General features: G+C 38.9%; 1 protein-coding gene across 1 annotated transcript in view; it reads left to right on the top strand.

The window, feature by feature from the left end:
* Window positions 1-13,132, top strand: part of EFHC2 (EF-hand domain containing 2) — a 183,471-nt gene that overhangs the window by 19,814 nt on the left and 150,525 nt on the right. The window contains exon 2 of the mRNA XM_008272519.4: window positions 4,695-4,883. Coding sequence (XP_008270741.1) covers window positions 4,695-4,883 — 189 coding nt within the window. The remainder of the gene's footprint in view (window positions 1-4,694; window positions 4,884-13,132) is intronic.

Here is a 13,132-nt window from a genome sequence, read left to right as displayed (position 1 = left end):
CTGAACCCCATTTCTCAGTCTCTAGAACAATGGGGCAGGTTTCCATGCAATCCTACAAGGTTATAATGGGAAGTGTTAAGTTTGTATATTATGTGTGTGTGTGTGTGTGTGTGTGTGCATGTATTGGGGGGAGGATATGTATAATGGATATTTCTAGTGCCCTATGAACTGTTACATCATACCATTTGAAGCCCCAAGCAATTCATTTCTAACATAACAGCACTCTGAATTGAGATTTCAAGTGAATACTTTCATAGCACAAAAATGGAATTTTGTGTACTATGCTGATTAGAATAACAATACAGATTGGCATTACTCACCTTTAAACAAGTCTGTGTTTTTGTTGTTTTGAGTTTGAATGTGTGAATTCATGACTTAGAGGCCAAGAATTTTAGAGAGGTTTTAGTAATGATTTCTTTCATGCGCAAAGTAGTCTTTTCAAAGATTAAATCTGGCTATCTGGCTGATTTTATTTAGCAAGAAAATTTGGAAATACAAGGTTACTTCCAAAAGTTCGTGGAAAAATGGAATGAAAAGATAATGCACATTTTCCATAACATTTTGAAAACTCCTTGTTTTAAAACAGAGACCAGCCAATTCACATTTTGTTTTACATGTTTATTTATATTTTGAAAGGCAGAGAAAAAGAATGATTCCCATCTCCCATCTGCTGGTTTACTCCCCAAAGGGCCTTTATTTCCTACTGTGGTAGGAAATGCTCCTGGATCTACCTGGGTCTAGTTGCAGTCCTTCAGCATGCTCCAGCTTCTTTATTTTCCTTGGTCCAAATTCAGTGCATGCTTCAAGGCTCACTTTAAGACCCCAATTCTGTACGAATTTGTCTCTGACTTCTGCTACTCCATAGGGTAATCCTTTGAATTCCTGTAGCCCTAATCTATATGCATAGGATCTGCTTTTTGCTACAGTGGGTTGCCAAAGAACAAATCTTAAAAATGGATGATGGTAAGTTTAAGAATTATTGACTATGTACCTGTCAGGTCGTGTTGTTAGATATTGATTGAAAAATAAGATGGTCTGTGATCCTGCTTTCATGAAACTAAGAAAAACATTGTTAAAAATGACTGTTGACCAAGGAACAAAAATGGAATAATGCATATGTGTTCATGGAACAAATATTATTATGAGCAATAATGTCATGAAAGTGGAGAAAATTTTCTAAAACTGCTTAATGAAATATGGGAAATTAAGTTATATAAAATGGTCATTTTATATTATAAAAATGTTCTGTAAAATCTATTGGTGAGAGAGAAGATATTAGCTCCCAGCTTGGTTACTAAGGGGATAATACTTGGTCATTTTGTAGTGGAGCTCTAGCTCAGTTCCTTTTAAAAGCCAATGCCATGTCCTTATTCTTGAGAAAATAAGGAACCCCATCAGGCAGGCACAGTCACGTATTCTCTCAGTGCTAACCACTGTCGTATGAAATACATATTATTATTCTTAGTATAGAGATGGCAGAGCCAGAGGCTTCTGGAAAAGTAAAATAACTGCTTCAGGATCACACGGCCCATAAATGGCAAAGCTGGAATGTGAATACCAGACTTCCTCTACCATATCTCTTCCTCTCTCATTTAAAATGCCAAGTTTATACTACTGCTCCCTGGTTCTGTTCTCAATTTCCCAGAACTCCAAATGTGTACATTTGTCTTAAGAGGGTCTAAGCCAGGCAGTGTGGACAAGAAAAGGTTAGGTGACTTTATCTCATTGCTTGGAACTGACCCAGTTTATGTTCTAGTCATTCACCAGATACTCCCTGGGCACTTACCATGTGTCAGGCCCCGTGAGTACTTTTTCTCAGGAAGTACAGCATCTAGTATCAAACATAAGCATATGAACAGAGAACTATAATATAATATACCAAGCACAGTGGTGACTCTGTAGGAATTATGGCAAACAGATGGAGCTCATTTGTTGAATGAATGAATCAGGAATGAATCTCGTGAGATTCTTTGTTTCTTTTAGCACCACTGCTGACTTCTCAAAGATCTCATGTGTTGTTTTATATGTATAATACAACTGGGGTGAGGGTGAGGGGGGCAACCGGCAAGTAAGTCAATTGTTACACAGGGTCATCATCAAGACTTTATTTGAAGATCTATGCAGGAACAGAATGTTCTGCCTCTAGCAGTCAGGAAAGACTTCAAGAGAAAACGGCATTTAGACAATCTTTTATTTATTTATTACAGTTTTCTGAGCTTGGGTTATTTTAAGGAAATTATAAATATGAGAAACTCAAGAGTTTGATTTGCAGTAGCTACCCAGAGCTATTCGAAGAGCCATATGGTTCACAAGATATTTCTGTCCGCATGACTCTGCCAAAACCATTCTTGTCAAGGTCACCAGCCATCTCCGTGTTGCTCAGGATTCAAGTCTTAAGCTTCATGAACATCATTTGACTTTCCAGTAGTATTTGGCACAGTGAATCATGCCCCCCTTCTTCAAATGCTTGCTTTGCTTAGTTCCATGATACTAACCCTTCCTTGTTTTCTTGCTATCTCACCAGCTATTCCTTTTAAGTCTCCTTTGCTAATTTTACCCCATATTCGTGATCTCTTAACATTGGGTTATTTTAAGGCTCAATCTTGGACTTCTTGTCAGCAATGTCATCACTTCAACTAGTACTGTAGCCTTAAAATACCATCCATCAATGATGTTTGTGCAGTTTTTATATCCAGCCTGACCTTTCTCCTGAACTTCAGACTCACACATCCACCTGCTAGTCAACCTTTCTACTTGCTTGTCTGAGTGGTATCTTGAACTTAACATGTTCAAGATGGAATTCTGGACTCCTGTGTCTGCCTCCTACCTCCAAATCTTCATCTGGGTTCTCTTCCCGCTATTGCATATCCTGGTACAAAGAACTCCATTCTTCCAGTTGCTCAGGCCAAAATATTTGGAATCATTAACAACTTGTTTCTTTTTCTGCACTGTACATCTAATCTATGAGTAAATGCCTTTTTCCTTCAAAATATATACACAATTTTATCATCTCTATCTCCCACTTCTATTACCCTTGTCTACGCCACCATCATCTTGTCTGGACTATTGCAATCTGCTCAGTTCTTTTTATTGTGGCCCTAGTGAGCCCTTATACTACCTGCTCAAAACAAAATCCCATGCCCTTTGAGCCCCCCTCCCCCTTTATAGCTGGGCTGTTACAGGCCCAGGGCGGCTGTTGTGGCCCTGCTTCCCTAGGCAAGGCTGCTGAAGCTGTTCCCCATTCCTCAGTCTGCCTTCGCCACAAAAGGAAACAAGGTCTTTTGGACCCTTCTATCATTCTTCTCTGCCAAGTCATGATGCTTTGCAAGAGGCTGTTGCTCTGGCTCTATTCAGTCCTAGTGAGGTGTTAACTTCAAAGCAGCAAACTCAGGATTTACCTGCAGAGGAGGAGGCAGGCCATGAACTTGGAGGGGAGGGCTCAGTTGCATCTGAAGTGTTTAGTTTTTTTGTTTATGCAGGGCTATGGGGAGCATGATATGAATATACATAGAATATGATTCTATTATTATCATATAGTATTATGTGGATTTTATATTATAATATATATCATATATTATCTAACAATCTTGAATTTGCTACTTATCACAAAAATTTCCATGCCTATATTGTGCATAAATAATCCTATATTTTTTAGTATTTAGAGTTACCAAATTTTATGTGCCCTGCTGCTGCCTATTTCTTTTGCTTGAGTTTTTTTAGAAATTTACCTATATTGATATATATAATTTCCCACTTCTGTAATAATAGTCATAGCATAAAGACAAGTGAATCGATGAACTTTTTCTGCTGTTGGCAGACATCTAGATTGTTTTCCATTGTTCACTCTTGCAAATGCTGCTGTAACAAAGAATCTGTTATCTCCTCGTGCCCAAGAGGCAAGAGACTTAGGGGTTGGACTTGCTAGGCCATTAGATTTATGAAGGGACTTCAAAAAGTTCATGCAAATGTGTCTTATGAGAAAACTATGGATGGATTTCAAAATTTTTTTGCACTGAAATAAACTTATCTTTGGATTCCATTTTTCCATGAACTTTTTGAACTCTGCTCATGTACGCCTTTTACTTTGCTAGGTGTTCTCACCTCTCTCCTTGGAGTGGTTTTCCCACTTTCCCACTTTTCTCTCCTACCAGCAGTGCATGAGATTTGCCTACCTGTGGTAGGAGCACCTGTGCGTTCTCCTCTGTCAAGATCTCCAGAAAAGATGTGAGGCAAGGTTCTACAGTTAATAGGAGAACATCAGCTCTGAGGAATTTCTTGTTAACATTTATTTTAATGAGTAAAAGATTTTATTCTCTGTTTTGGTGAAAATAATATTTAGACTTTAGTGGGAAACAGTTACTTTTTTACTCTAGGTGAAAGGTGTGTGTATGTATGTGTGTGTCTGTTTGCATTCTTGGCAAATAAGTAGGAAAGACCAATTAGCAAGCTAATGTCCTAAATGTTCAGTTGCAGTGATGGCTATTTTTAAATGTTTTAAATAGCATGGAGCATTAAGTTTATTCTCACTGCTTTTCAAAGATTTGAGTTTGTTAAGATAAATTGAATTTAAAATGTGTTAACTTTATGGATGAAGATTGATAATTATTTGCCACTCTATATGCATTTGGGGATGGGAAGAAGAAATGACAAAAGTCATAAAGGTAACTCTGACTGTTTTATGTTGTTTCTTGTAGGTGGGAAAGGAGAAATTCCACAAATCCCAACATTGGGGCTTTTGCAACAATGTTAGGATGCTGGTGAGTGATGATAAACCTGGAATCGGTGGAGAACCGCTTCTTGGGCAAAAGGTGAAATCTAAATACAGTGCTTATCCTAAAGGAGAAGGAAGCGATGCACCATCATGGGTAGCTTTCGATAAACAGGTAAGTCGTGACATTGGAAGAAGTGGAATCTTAGATTTTTACATATACTAAATAGATTTGAGACAGTGGGAGCCTTCAATATAAATGTTAAGGCAAGTTCTTTTTGCCTTTTATACTTATTGCTTTTATTTTTAGTATTTCTTCCCTTTTAAATTTTTTAATTGACAAAAATTGTATATAGTTGGTCCTCCATGTCCATGGTTTCTGTAACCATGGATTCAACCAACCTTGGATTGAAAATACTTGGGGAAAAAAGTTGCATCTGTCTTGAATATGTACAGACATTTTTTTCTTGACATTATTCCTTAAACAATACAGTGTTACAGCCATTTACATAGCATTTACATTGCATTAGGTATTATAAGTAACCTAGAGATGATTTAAAGTATATTGGAGGACATGCATAGGTTCTATGCAAATGCCACACTAATTTATATAAAGGACTGGAGCATCTGTGGATTTTTATGTCCATGGGGGGTCTTGGAGCTAATTCCCATCGGAATCTGAGGGACCGTGTATATTTATGGTATACAACGTGCTGTTTTGGAATATGTATACATTGTGGAATGGCAAAATGAAGCTAGTTAACATGCATTATCTCACATTTTTTTTTGTAGTAAGAATACTTAAAATCTACTCTTTTAGCAATTTGCAAAAATACTATACATTGTTATTAGCTATACTCATCATTGTTGTATAGTAGATCTCTTGAAGTTATTCCTCCTAACTGAATTGTTTTAAAAAAATGTATTTAATTGAGAGAGACAGACACACAGACAGATGGAGGGAGGGAGGGGGAGGCAGGCAGACAGCAAGCTTTCATCCTCTGGTTCACTCTCCAAATGCCCACACCTACCAAGGCTGGGCAGACCTGAAGCTGGGAGCCTGGAACTCAATCTGGATCTGCCACATGAATGGCAGGGATCCAACTACTTGAGCTGTCACCTACTCTTTCCCAGGGCTCATGTTAATCGAGCTCCGGGACTCAGACCTAGGTACTCCAATATGAGCTGATGGGATACAGGTGTCCCAAGTGCCATCTTGATTGCTGGGCCAACAGCCTACCCTGTAACTGAAATTTTGAATCTTTTGACCAAGGCTAGTACTTGGCTAGCCTAGGTGAAAAGACAAATTCAATAACAGAAATACCCTAAACAAGCAACATAAAGATTATCCTCGCTGTGCTGTTTCTGACCAGGCATATTAGTTGCAGGACATCAAATGTTCATCTTTCTTGGCAAATGCTTGTCAGCCTTTCTCTCTCCTTCTTCTCTGGACAGGATCATTGTTCTTGTACAGACATTAAGGGTCTGTTCAGACGGTCACTTTTGTTTAGTGACTTGCCACTCACTCGATAATTTAGTTTGGTTCTGAATGTGGCATTAGATAGGAATGGAGAAGTGTGTTATCTTTTATTTTAAGATTTATTTATTTATTTGAAAGAATTACATAGGCGAGGGGAGAGACAGACATCTTCCATTCACTGATTCACTCCCCAAATGGCTGCAATGGCCAGGGCTGAGCCACGCCAAAGCCAGAAGCCCAGAGCTTCATCTGGGTTTCCCATGTGGACAGGGGCCCAAGCACTTGGGCCATCTTCCAGTGCTTTCCCAGGCACATTAGCAGGGAGCTGGATCAGAAGTGGAGCAGCTGGGACTTGAACTAGTGTCCATATGGTTGCACCACAGTGCCAGCCCCGTATCTTCTTTTCTTGGTACTAATTATAGTTCCCCATCCCTAAGGACTAAAGGGTGATGTGGCAAGAACTATGTAAGTGGAAGGAAGAAGTGCCATCATTAAGCAAGTGTCTGAATTTTTTATTGTATGTCTGTACACATAGCTGCACAGAAACTGACATACTGATAGTTGGAAAAGGTAATGTATTTGAGTGTCTTAAAAAAAAGACTGACATTAAAAGCAAAAAAAAAGGTGACCAGTTATTTCCCAAAGGGAAGCTATATGGATACACTGTGTTTTTCAGGTACCCTGTATCACAGCCCATGTTTTGTTCTCCAAAAAGAAATTATTAGATTATTTTAGAGCCTAGAATTTTTTCCCATTTTTTAAAAGATTTATTCATTTTTATTTGAAAGTCAGTTACACAGAGAGAGGAGAGGCAGAGAAAGAGAGAGAGAGAGAGAGAGAGAGAGAGGTCTTTCATCTGCTGGTTCACTCCCCATTTGGCCGCAATGACTGGAGCTGTGTTGATCCGAAGCCAGGAGCCAGGAGCTTCTGCTGGGTCTCCCACGTGGGTGCAGGGGCCCAAGGACTTGGGCAATCCCCTACTGCTTTCCCAGGCCATAGCAGAGAGCTGGTAGATCCTATAATTTAAAAAGAATTTATGACTAGACAAAGAATCCAAACCACACTATACTAAGGTTACCAGGTGGTTTGAAAAATCTTTAACAGGGATTTGTTGGCAATATTTTGATTCTAATTAAAATGTCCTCAGATATAGTAGAAGTGATAAATCCTCATGTTACCCATGATGGGCTAGATCAATTAGAGCACGTAATTTTTTTGAAGTCCAGTTCTGACATGTACAGAGATCTAACAAACCACAGGGAGGCTTCTTTCCCAGGAAACTATGTCTACTTTCAACAAGGGTTAGTATTTCTCTTTTTCTGATTATTTTCAGTATTTGGCTCAGTGCTGGATCCAGAGCTCAAAAACAATTTCTGAGCTCACTGACTTGGATAGATCATGTGTATTTTCTCTTACTGTCAATCTTAGAGGATATTTAATTTGTGTGGGCCAAAGGAAAGATTCTGTGTTTGCCTCTTATGTCAAAAAGAGAATGTTGACAATACTTTAAGCTGGTCTACTGCTGAATAAGTGATGTAGGCCACAATGTGTTCATCTTTTCTCTTGCCCTTAAAGTTGCAGATTCATTTTATTTCATGTTTTCTTCATATTTAATATGTGCCTTTAAAACTATTTTGCAGCCCTTTATAATTATTTATAAAATTGTGTAGAATATTTCACAAAGTTGGAATAATTTTAGTATCTGGCTACTTGAGAAAATGAAGAGCTTATTCATTGCAGGTCTAGCTAAATGCAACATAATTCATTTGGTTATTTTGTTGGTCAAATTCAATTAAATATTCATTGAGTTTTAAATGAGACACTAACACTATGAAATATTTACATGCTCTGATAAGATTGTGAACTACAGACTAGATCCTGGTTAATACCCAGAACAAATTATAAAGTGTTTTCTGCATTAGTGATTCAACAAAATGAATCAACATCTGTTAATAATTTTTCTTAAAAATGAACAGAACTCATTGCTAATTTTCCCAGTAGTTTTTTAAAAAAGATTTTATCTTTATTTATTTGAGAGGTAGAGTTTCAGAGGGAGATACAGAGAGAAAGGTCTTCAAGGTCTTCCATGCGCTGGTTCATTCCCCAAATGGCTGCAACAGCTGGAGCTGAGCTGATTCAAAACCAGGAGCTTCCGCTGGGTTTTCCACCCAAGTGCAGGGGCCCAAGAACTTGGGCCATCTTCCACTGCTTTCCCAGGCCTCAGCAGAGAGCTGGATCAGAAGAGGAGCAGCCGGGACCCGAACAGTGCCCTTATGGGATACTGGTGCCGCAGGCGGAGGTTTAGGCTACTATGGCACAATGCCGGCCCTTTTCAATAGTTTTTAATCCAATAATACAAAGTAAAAATAAAGGCAATTCTTTAGACAGTGTATTAAAATCGGTAGATGCTCTTGGTGCCCTCTGAGATCTGCACTGGATATGTTGCTCTCATCTTCCAGCTGTGGCAAATGCTTTTACAAACAGCACACACCTGTAACCCTCTCTGTAGACTTGCTCTTGGCTCATGGGAGGTGCCTTTTCCAGAGACACCTGGGAGGTTACTGTGTACCTTCCCCCTGAGAGCAGGCTGCCAATGACTGATTTATTAAAGATAAAAAAAGGTTTCTTTGCCTTACAGCCAGACAACTCGATCCTGTGATTCAGGCTCCATAGCCCCTCCTGTATCAAGCCAAGGCTAAATTTGACCTGAGAACATATCCTTACTTGGCTCATGTCCTTTTCCTTTGCTGCTCCCCTTACCCTGTTATAGGTATCCCCCAAAAGTGTGCCCTTAAGAAATCACATGTGCCTAAATCCCTGTCTCAGGCTCTGCCTCTGTGGAACCCAACTAAGACAATATTCCAGTTTTTATCCATAATTCCTGCTCCGGCAGACATTAGCAAAAGAGAAAATGCTGTTTGGAAGCAGCAGAGAGAGCCAGCAGTTGTTGTCCTGCATAGACCCCGGAGCAGACACTTGTAAATGTTTCTCTTTTCTTCAGTCTCCCCTTTGGTCTTACAGGCAGAACAGTAGTTTTATTCAGACTGGAAATGTGTTTGCTTAAAAGTGTTTGCCTCCCAAGGCTCCTTGTAGCTACACTGGCCAAGTGACACTTCCGGCCAATGACGGTTAGGTTAAGGGTAAGTTGGGTGGGACTCCTAGGAAAGTTACTTTTTTTCCAAGGGAAAGAATAAGGCTCAGCTGGGTAGAGTTTGCCTGCCCTTTGCATTCGCATTGTTTCCTGTCTGGAACTAGGAGATAATTTCTTAGGTATAGCAGCAGACATAAAGGGAACCTAGGTCCCTGTTGACCTCTTGGAGTCACCATTTCAAGGCAAGGCTGTCTGTTTCCGGCCTTGTTAGACAAGAAACATCAACCTCTATTTCAGAGGTTTTTAATTTGGGGGCAGGGAGCATTTGGAAATATGTGAAGCTGTTTTGGGTTGTCACAAGGAGTAGGAGCAGGGCCAGACTTAGGTCAGGTGAAGGAGGTGTTTGCTTGCTTTGGGTACAAAATCTAAGGAGTGCCCACAAACTCGGTCATTAAATTAGATAACATTTTAGTATAGTGTCTTTTTTTAAAAAAAAAAGATTTATTTATTTATTTGATAGGCAGTTATAGAGAGGCAGAGAGAGAGAGGTCTTCCATCCACTGGTTCACTCTCCAAGTGGCCACAATGGCTGGAGCCACAAGCTTCCTCTGGGTCTCCCACACGGGTGCTGGGGCCCAAGGACTTGGGCCATCTTCTTATGTTTTCCCAGGCCATAGCAGAGAGCTGGATCAGAAGTGGAGCAGCTGGGACTCGAACCAGCACCCATATGGGATGCTGGCGCTGCAGGTGGTGGCTTTACCCACTAAGCCACAGCACCATCCCCTAGTATAGTGTCCTAAAAATCAAAATTAATGCAAAATCATGATAAACATAGTGTCAACATTTTAAATAACGGTGGGATCAATACTGGTATTGTGTGAGCCATATTGGAGCCTAAAGCAAAAAAAAAAAATTGGTGATACCAATCCCATCTTTATTGAACACTTTTGTGTTTTGATATTTTATTTGGCGTGGATTTTTTTTTTTGCCTTAATTTTGATGTTGTAAATAGCCTCACCCTAAGATCAGCCCTGACTGGGGGGTGGTGCTGCCACTGAGTTCCTGGAGGCCAAATCTGTATTGCATATCCTACAACACAGGGAAGGCAACCCCATGCCAGGAGGGATTATTCTACCTAAAATGCCAATAATGTTCCCATTGAGAAACCCAAGTCCCACTTGCTTAAAACCCATGGCACTGGAGAGAAGATACAGACAGCCAAGTGCATTTTTTTTTTGCTTGATACTTGCATCTATCCCTCAAAGATGAGTGATTTCATTGCATCATTTAAATGAAAGCAGGCTGTGAAGGACCAAGACAAAAACAAGGCCACTCTGTAACCACCTCTGAACACAGAACACCAACAGCCATCCAAGCCACAAAATGCATCACTCACACCAGTTGCTTCCTGTGCCTCCATTAGGAAGAAGCAAGCATAGGTGATTATCTTTACTGTAGGAATGAAAATAAGAAATCATTCACTGGCAAAGAAAAGTGGAACAGGGGCCAGGTTCTGGGATGGAGTGCTGGAGGCACCAGTTCTGGTCATGGTGTGCCATTAACTGGCTGTCTGATTGTGGCCTAATCACTTCACTTCTCTGAGTCAGTTTCCCTGACTGTATGGAATGTGGGACTTGGCAAGATGATCTCTGAGGCCCTTTTGCCTGTCACAGTGCATGTGTGTAAAAATTGACTAAAGTCACATACAACTTGTTCATCTGAGAAGTGAGCCCAAACCCTGTATCTCCTGGCCTGGAGCTATTTATAATTATACCAGGTGCCCACTGCTTTATTATTAACTGAAAATTGTCATTTAGCAGTTTATGATATGCTGCAGTTGCTATCACATACAATCTATCATTAGCAACCTTTATAAAAAGTTGCAATATTCAGAAATAGTCAAATGATTGAATGTTTTTATGTGACTTTTATCTGAATGTTAAGCACATTTACATAGACTCTACAATTATGTTCTCATTTCTTTTCGTTTGTCAATGGCTGCTAGTTAGCCTAATTTGTTTGCTATTTCACAAATGACTCTATTATTACAAGTGCCACGATAAAGGTTGATCTTATGGGAGTATGCATACATTTAAAATATTATTTCATTTTTTCCAACTATTGTAAACATAATAATTATAATCAGAACTACTGACCACAGAATTAGAATTTTAATAACTTTGCATTAATTGACATTGAGTTTGTAGTGAGTTGATTATATAGTACTGTGTAAATCTCTGTGCTTTGAACAGCAAAAAAAATAATTTGATCTCTTGGGTCACCTTTTTTTCTAATTTAACAAGTTAGTTTATTACTCGTGGCAGTGAGGGAAAACATACCCTGAGCCACTGGGGGATGCCTAAGGAAGCAGGTGTTGTTAGAAAAGACTTATTAAAGGATTTGGGCTGTGTTTGATAATTTGGGGAGGGCTTAAGGAGGTGGGGCTTTACTCTGGATTGGGTACTATCAGGAAGCAGGGGTTACCTCTATGACTGGTTGTTTTAAACTTCATTTATAGAGAGCAGGCTACAACTGTAATTGAGAAAGGAGTAGCCATCTCCCCTATAAGCCAAGAGAGGAAGGTGTTTGGCATTGTGTTACTTGGACTATAATCATTTCATGTGTGTGTTCAGATGTGCTTATGGAATGGTCTTGGTTAGCCATCATGTCACAGAGTGGCCTTGTCTGAATGTTGGAAATCTCTGCAGTTGTTCTTATTCAACAGGAGAGCACCAAGGCCTAGCTGTGAGTGCCAGGCCAGGGTATAGCAGTACCAAGGGCAGCTACTAGTGGCCATCAGGCTGACTCTTGGTTGGTTACCAGGGGCAGTTTTTCTTTTTCTCAGACAGAACCTGCCAAAAAATTTTAAAATTTCCTGCAGGGGGATTAAGGAGCAATCAGATACATTAGGGTTTCACATGATTAGCAAAGAACAATACACAAAAACAGATTCTTGAAGTTTTGCCTAAAGCCAATTAGGAATGTTATAACATATAATCAGAGTAGATGAAAATAAAATGCAATTAAACTTTTTAAAATACTCAGAAAATGTGTTAGATATTATGCCTTTAAACTATTCCCCAAATTTGAAATGGAAACTTCCCCATAGGCTTATATAATTTTCAGATCATCTGACTTTTGGTAGAACCATTTCATAAGACACCAATATGTGTAATTATTAAAGAATGCAATTGTACTACATTGGCTCTTTAATCCCATGTTTTATAGCACAATTATATAATCTTCAGCTATTTAGTTGTAGAAAAGAAATCAGAAGACTTGCCTGAAATCAAACATGTCGTGCCCCCAAATTTTTAATTATGCATTCTGCTTTTATCACTAAAACACAAAATTAGTCTTTAGATTTATGTTAAAATGCTATGTTTCTAATTTCATCATACAGTATAAGTTTCTTTAATCTTCTTTTGAAATTCAAAAGGTATTTAATTTTTTAAAAATTTCAAAATCTGGATAAATGTTTTAAATAAGAATGTGATTTATGAATTAGTCTTTTACTAAAGAAGAGAGAGCTCTTCCTCCCCTCCTCTCTAAAACCTAAAAGTCAGCTATTAAGCAAAAATTTAAAGCCCTAATCTCAGGCCCTAAGTTTTTTTTTTATCAGTAAACAGGCTTATTCCCAGTAGTCTAAAGTTAAAATTGCCTTTTTTGAGGTTACACTTTAGTCAATACCACTACACTTCCATTAGAATGACTGTAATTTAAAAAGATTGACAATATGGAGTGTTGCTGAGGATACGAAGTGAGTGCAACTTTCGTACATTCCTAGTAGGAATGAAAAAGAGTACTGCCATTTAAAAGAAGATTTATTTATTTGAAAGACAGAGTAACAGGG

This window comes from Oryctolagus cuniculus, chromosome X, assembly GCF_964237555.1.
Source record: "Oryctolagus cuniculus chromosome X, mOryCun1.1, whole genome shotgun sequence".
Taxonomy (NCBI): domain Eukaryota; kingdom Metazoa; phylum Chordata; class Mammalia; order Lagomorpha; family Leporidae; genus Oryctolagus; species Oryctolagus cuniculus.
The sequence above is the reverse complement of the archived record's forward strand: the minus strand, read 5'-3'. Positions and strand labels throughout refer to the sequence as shown.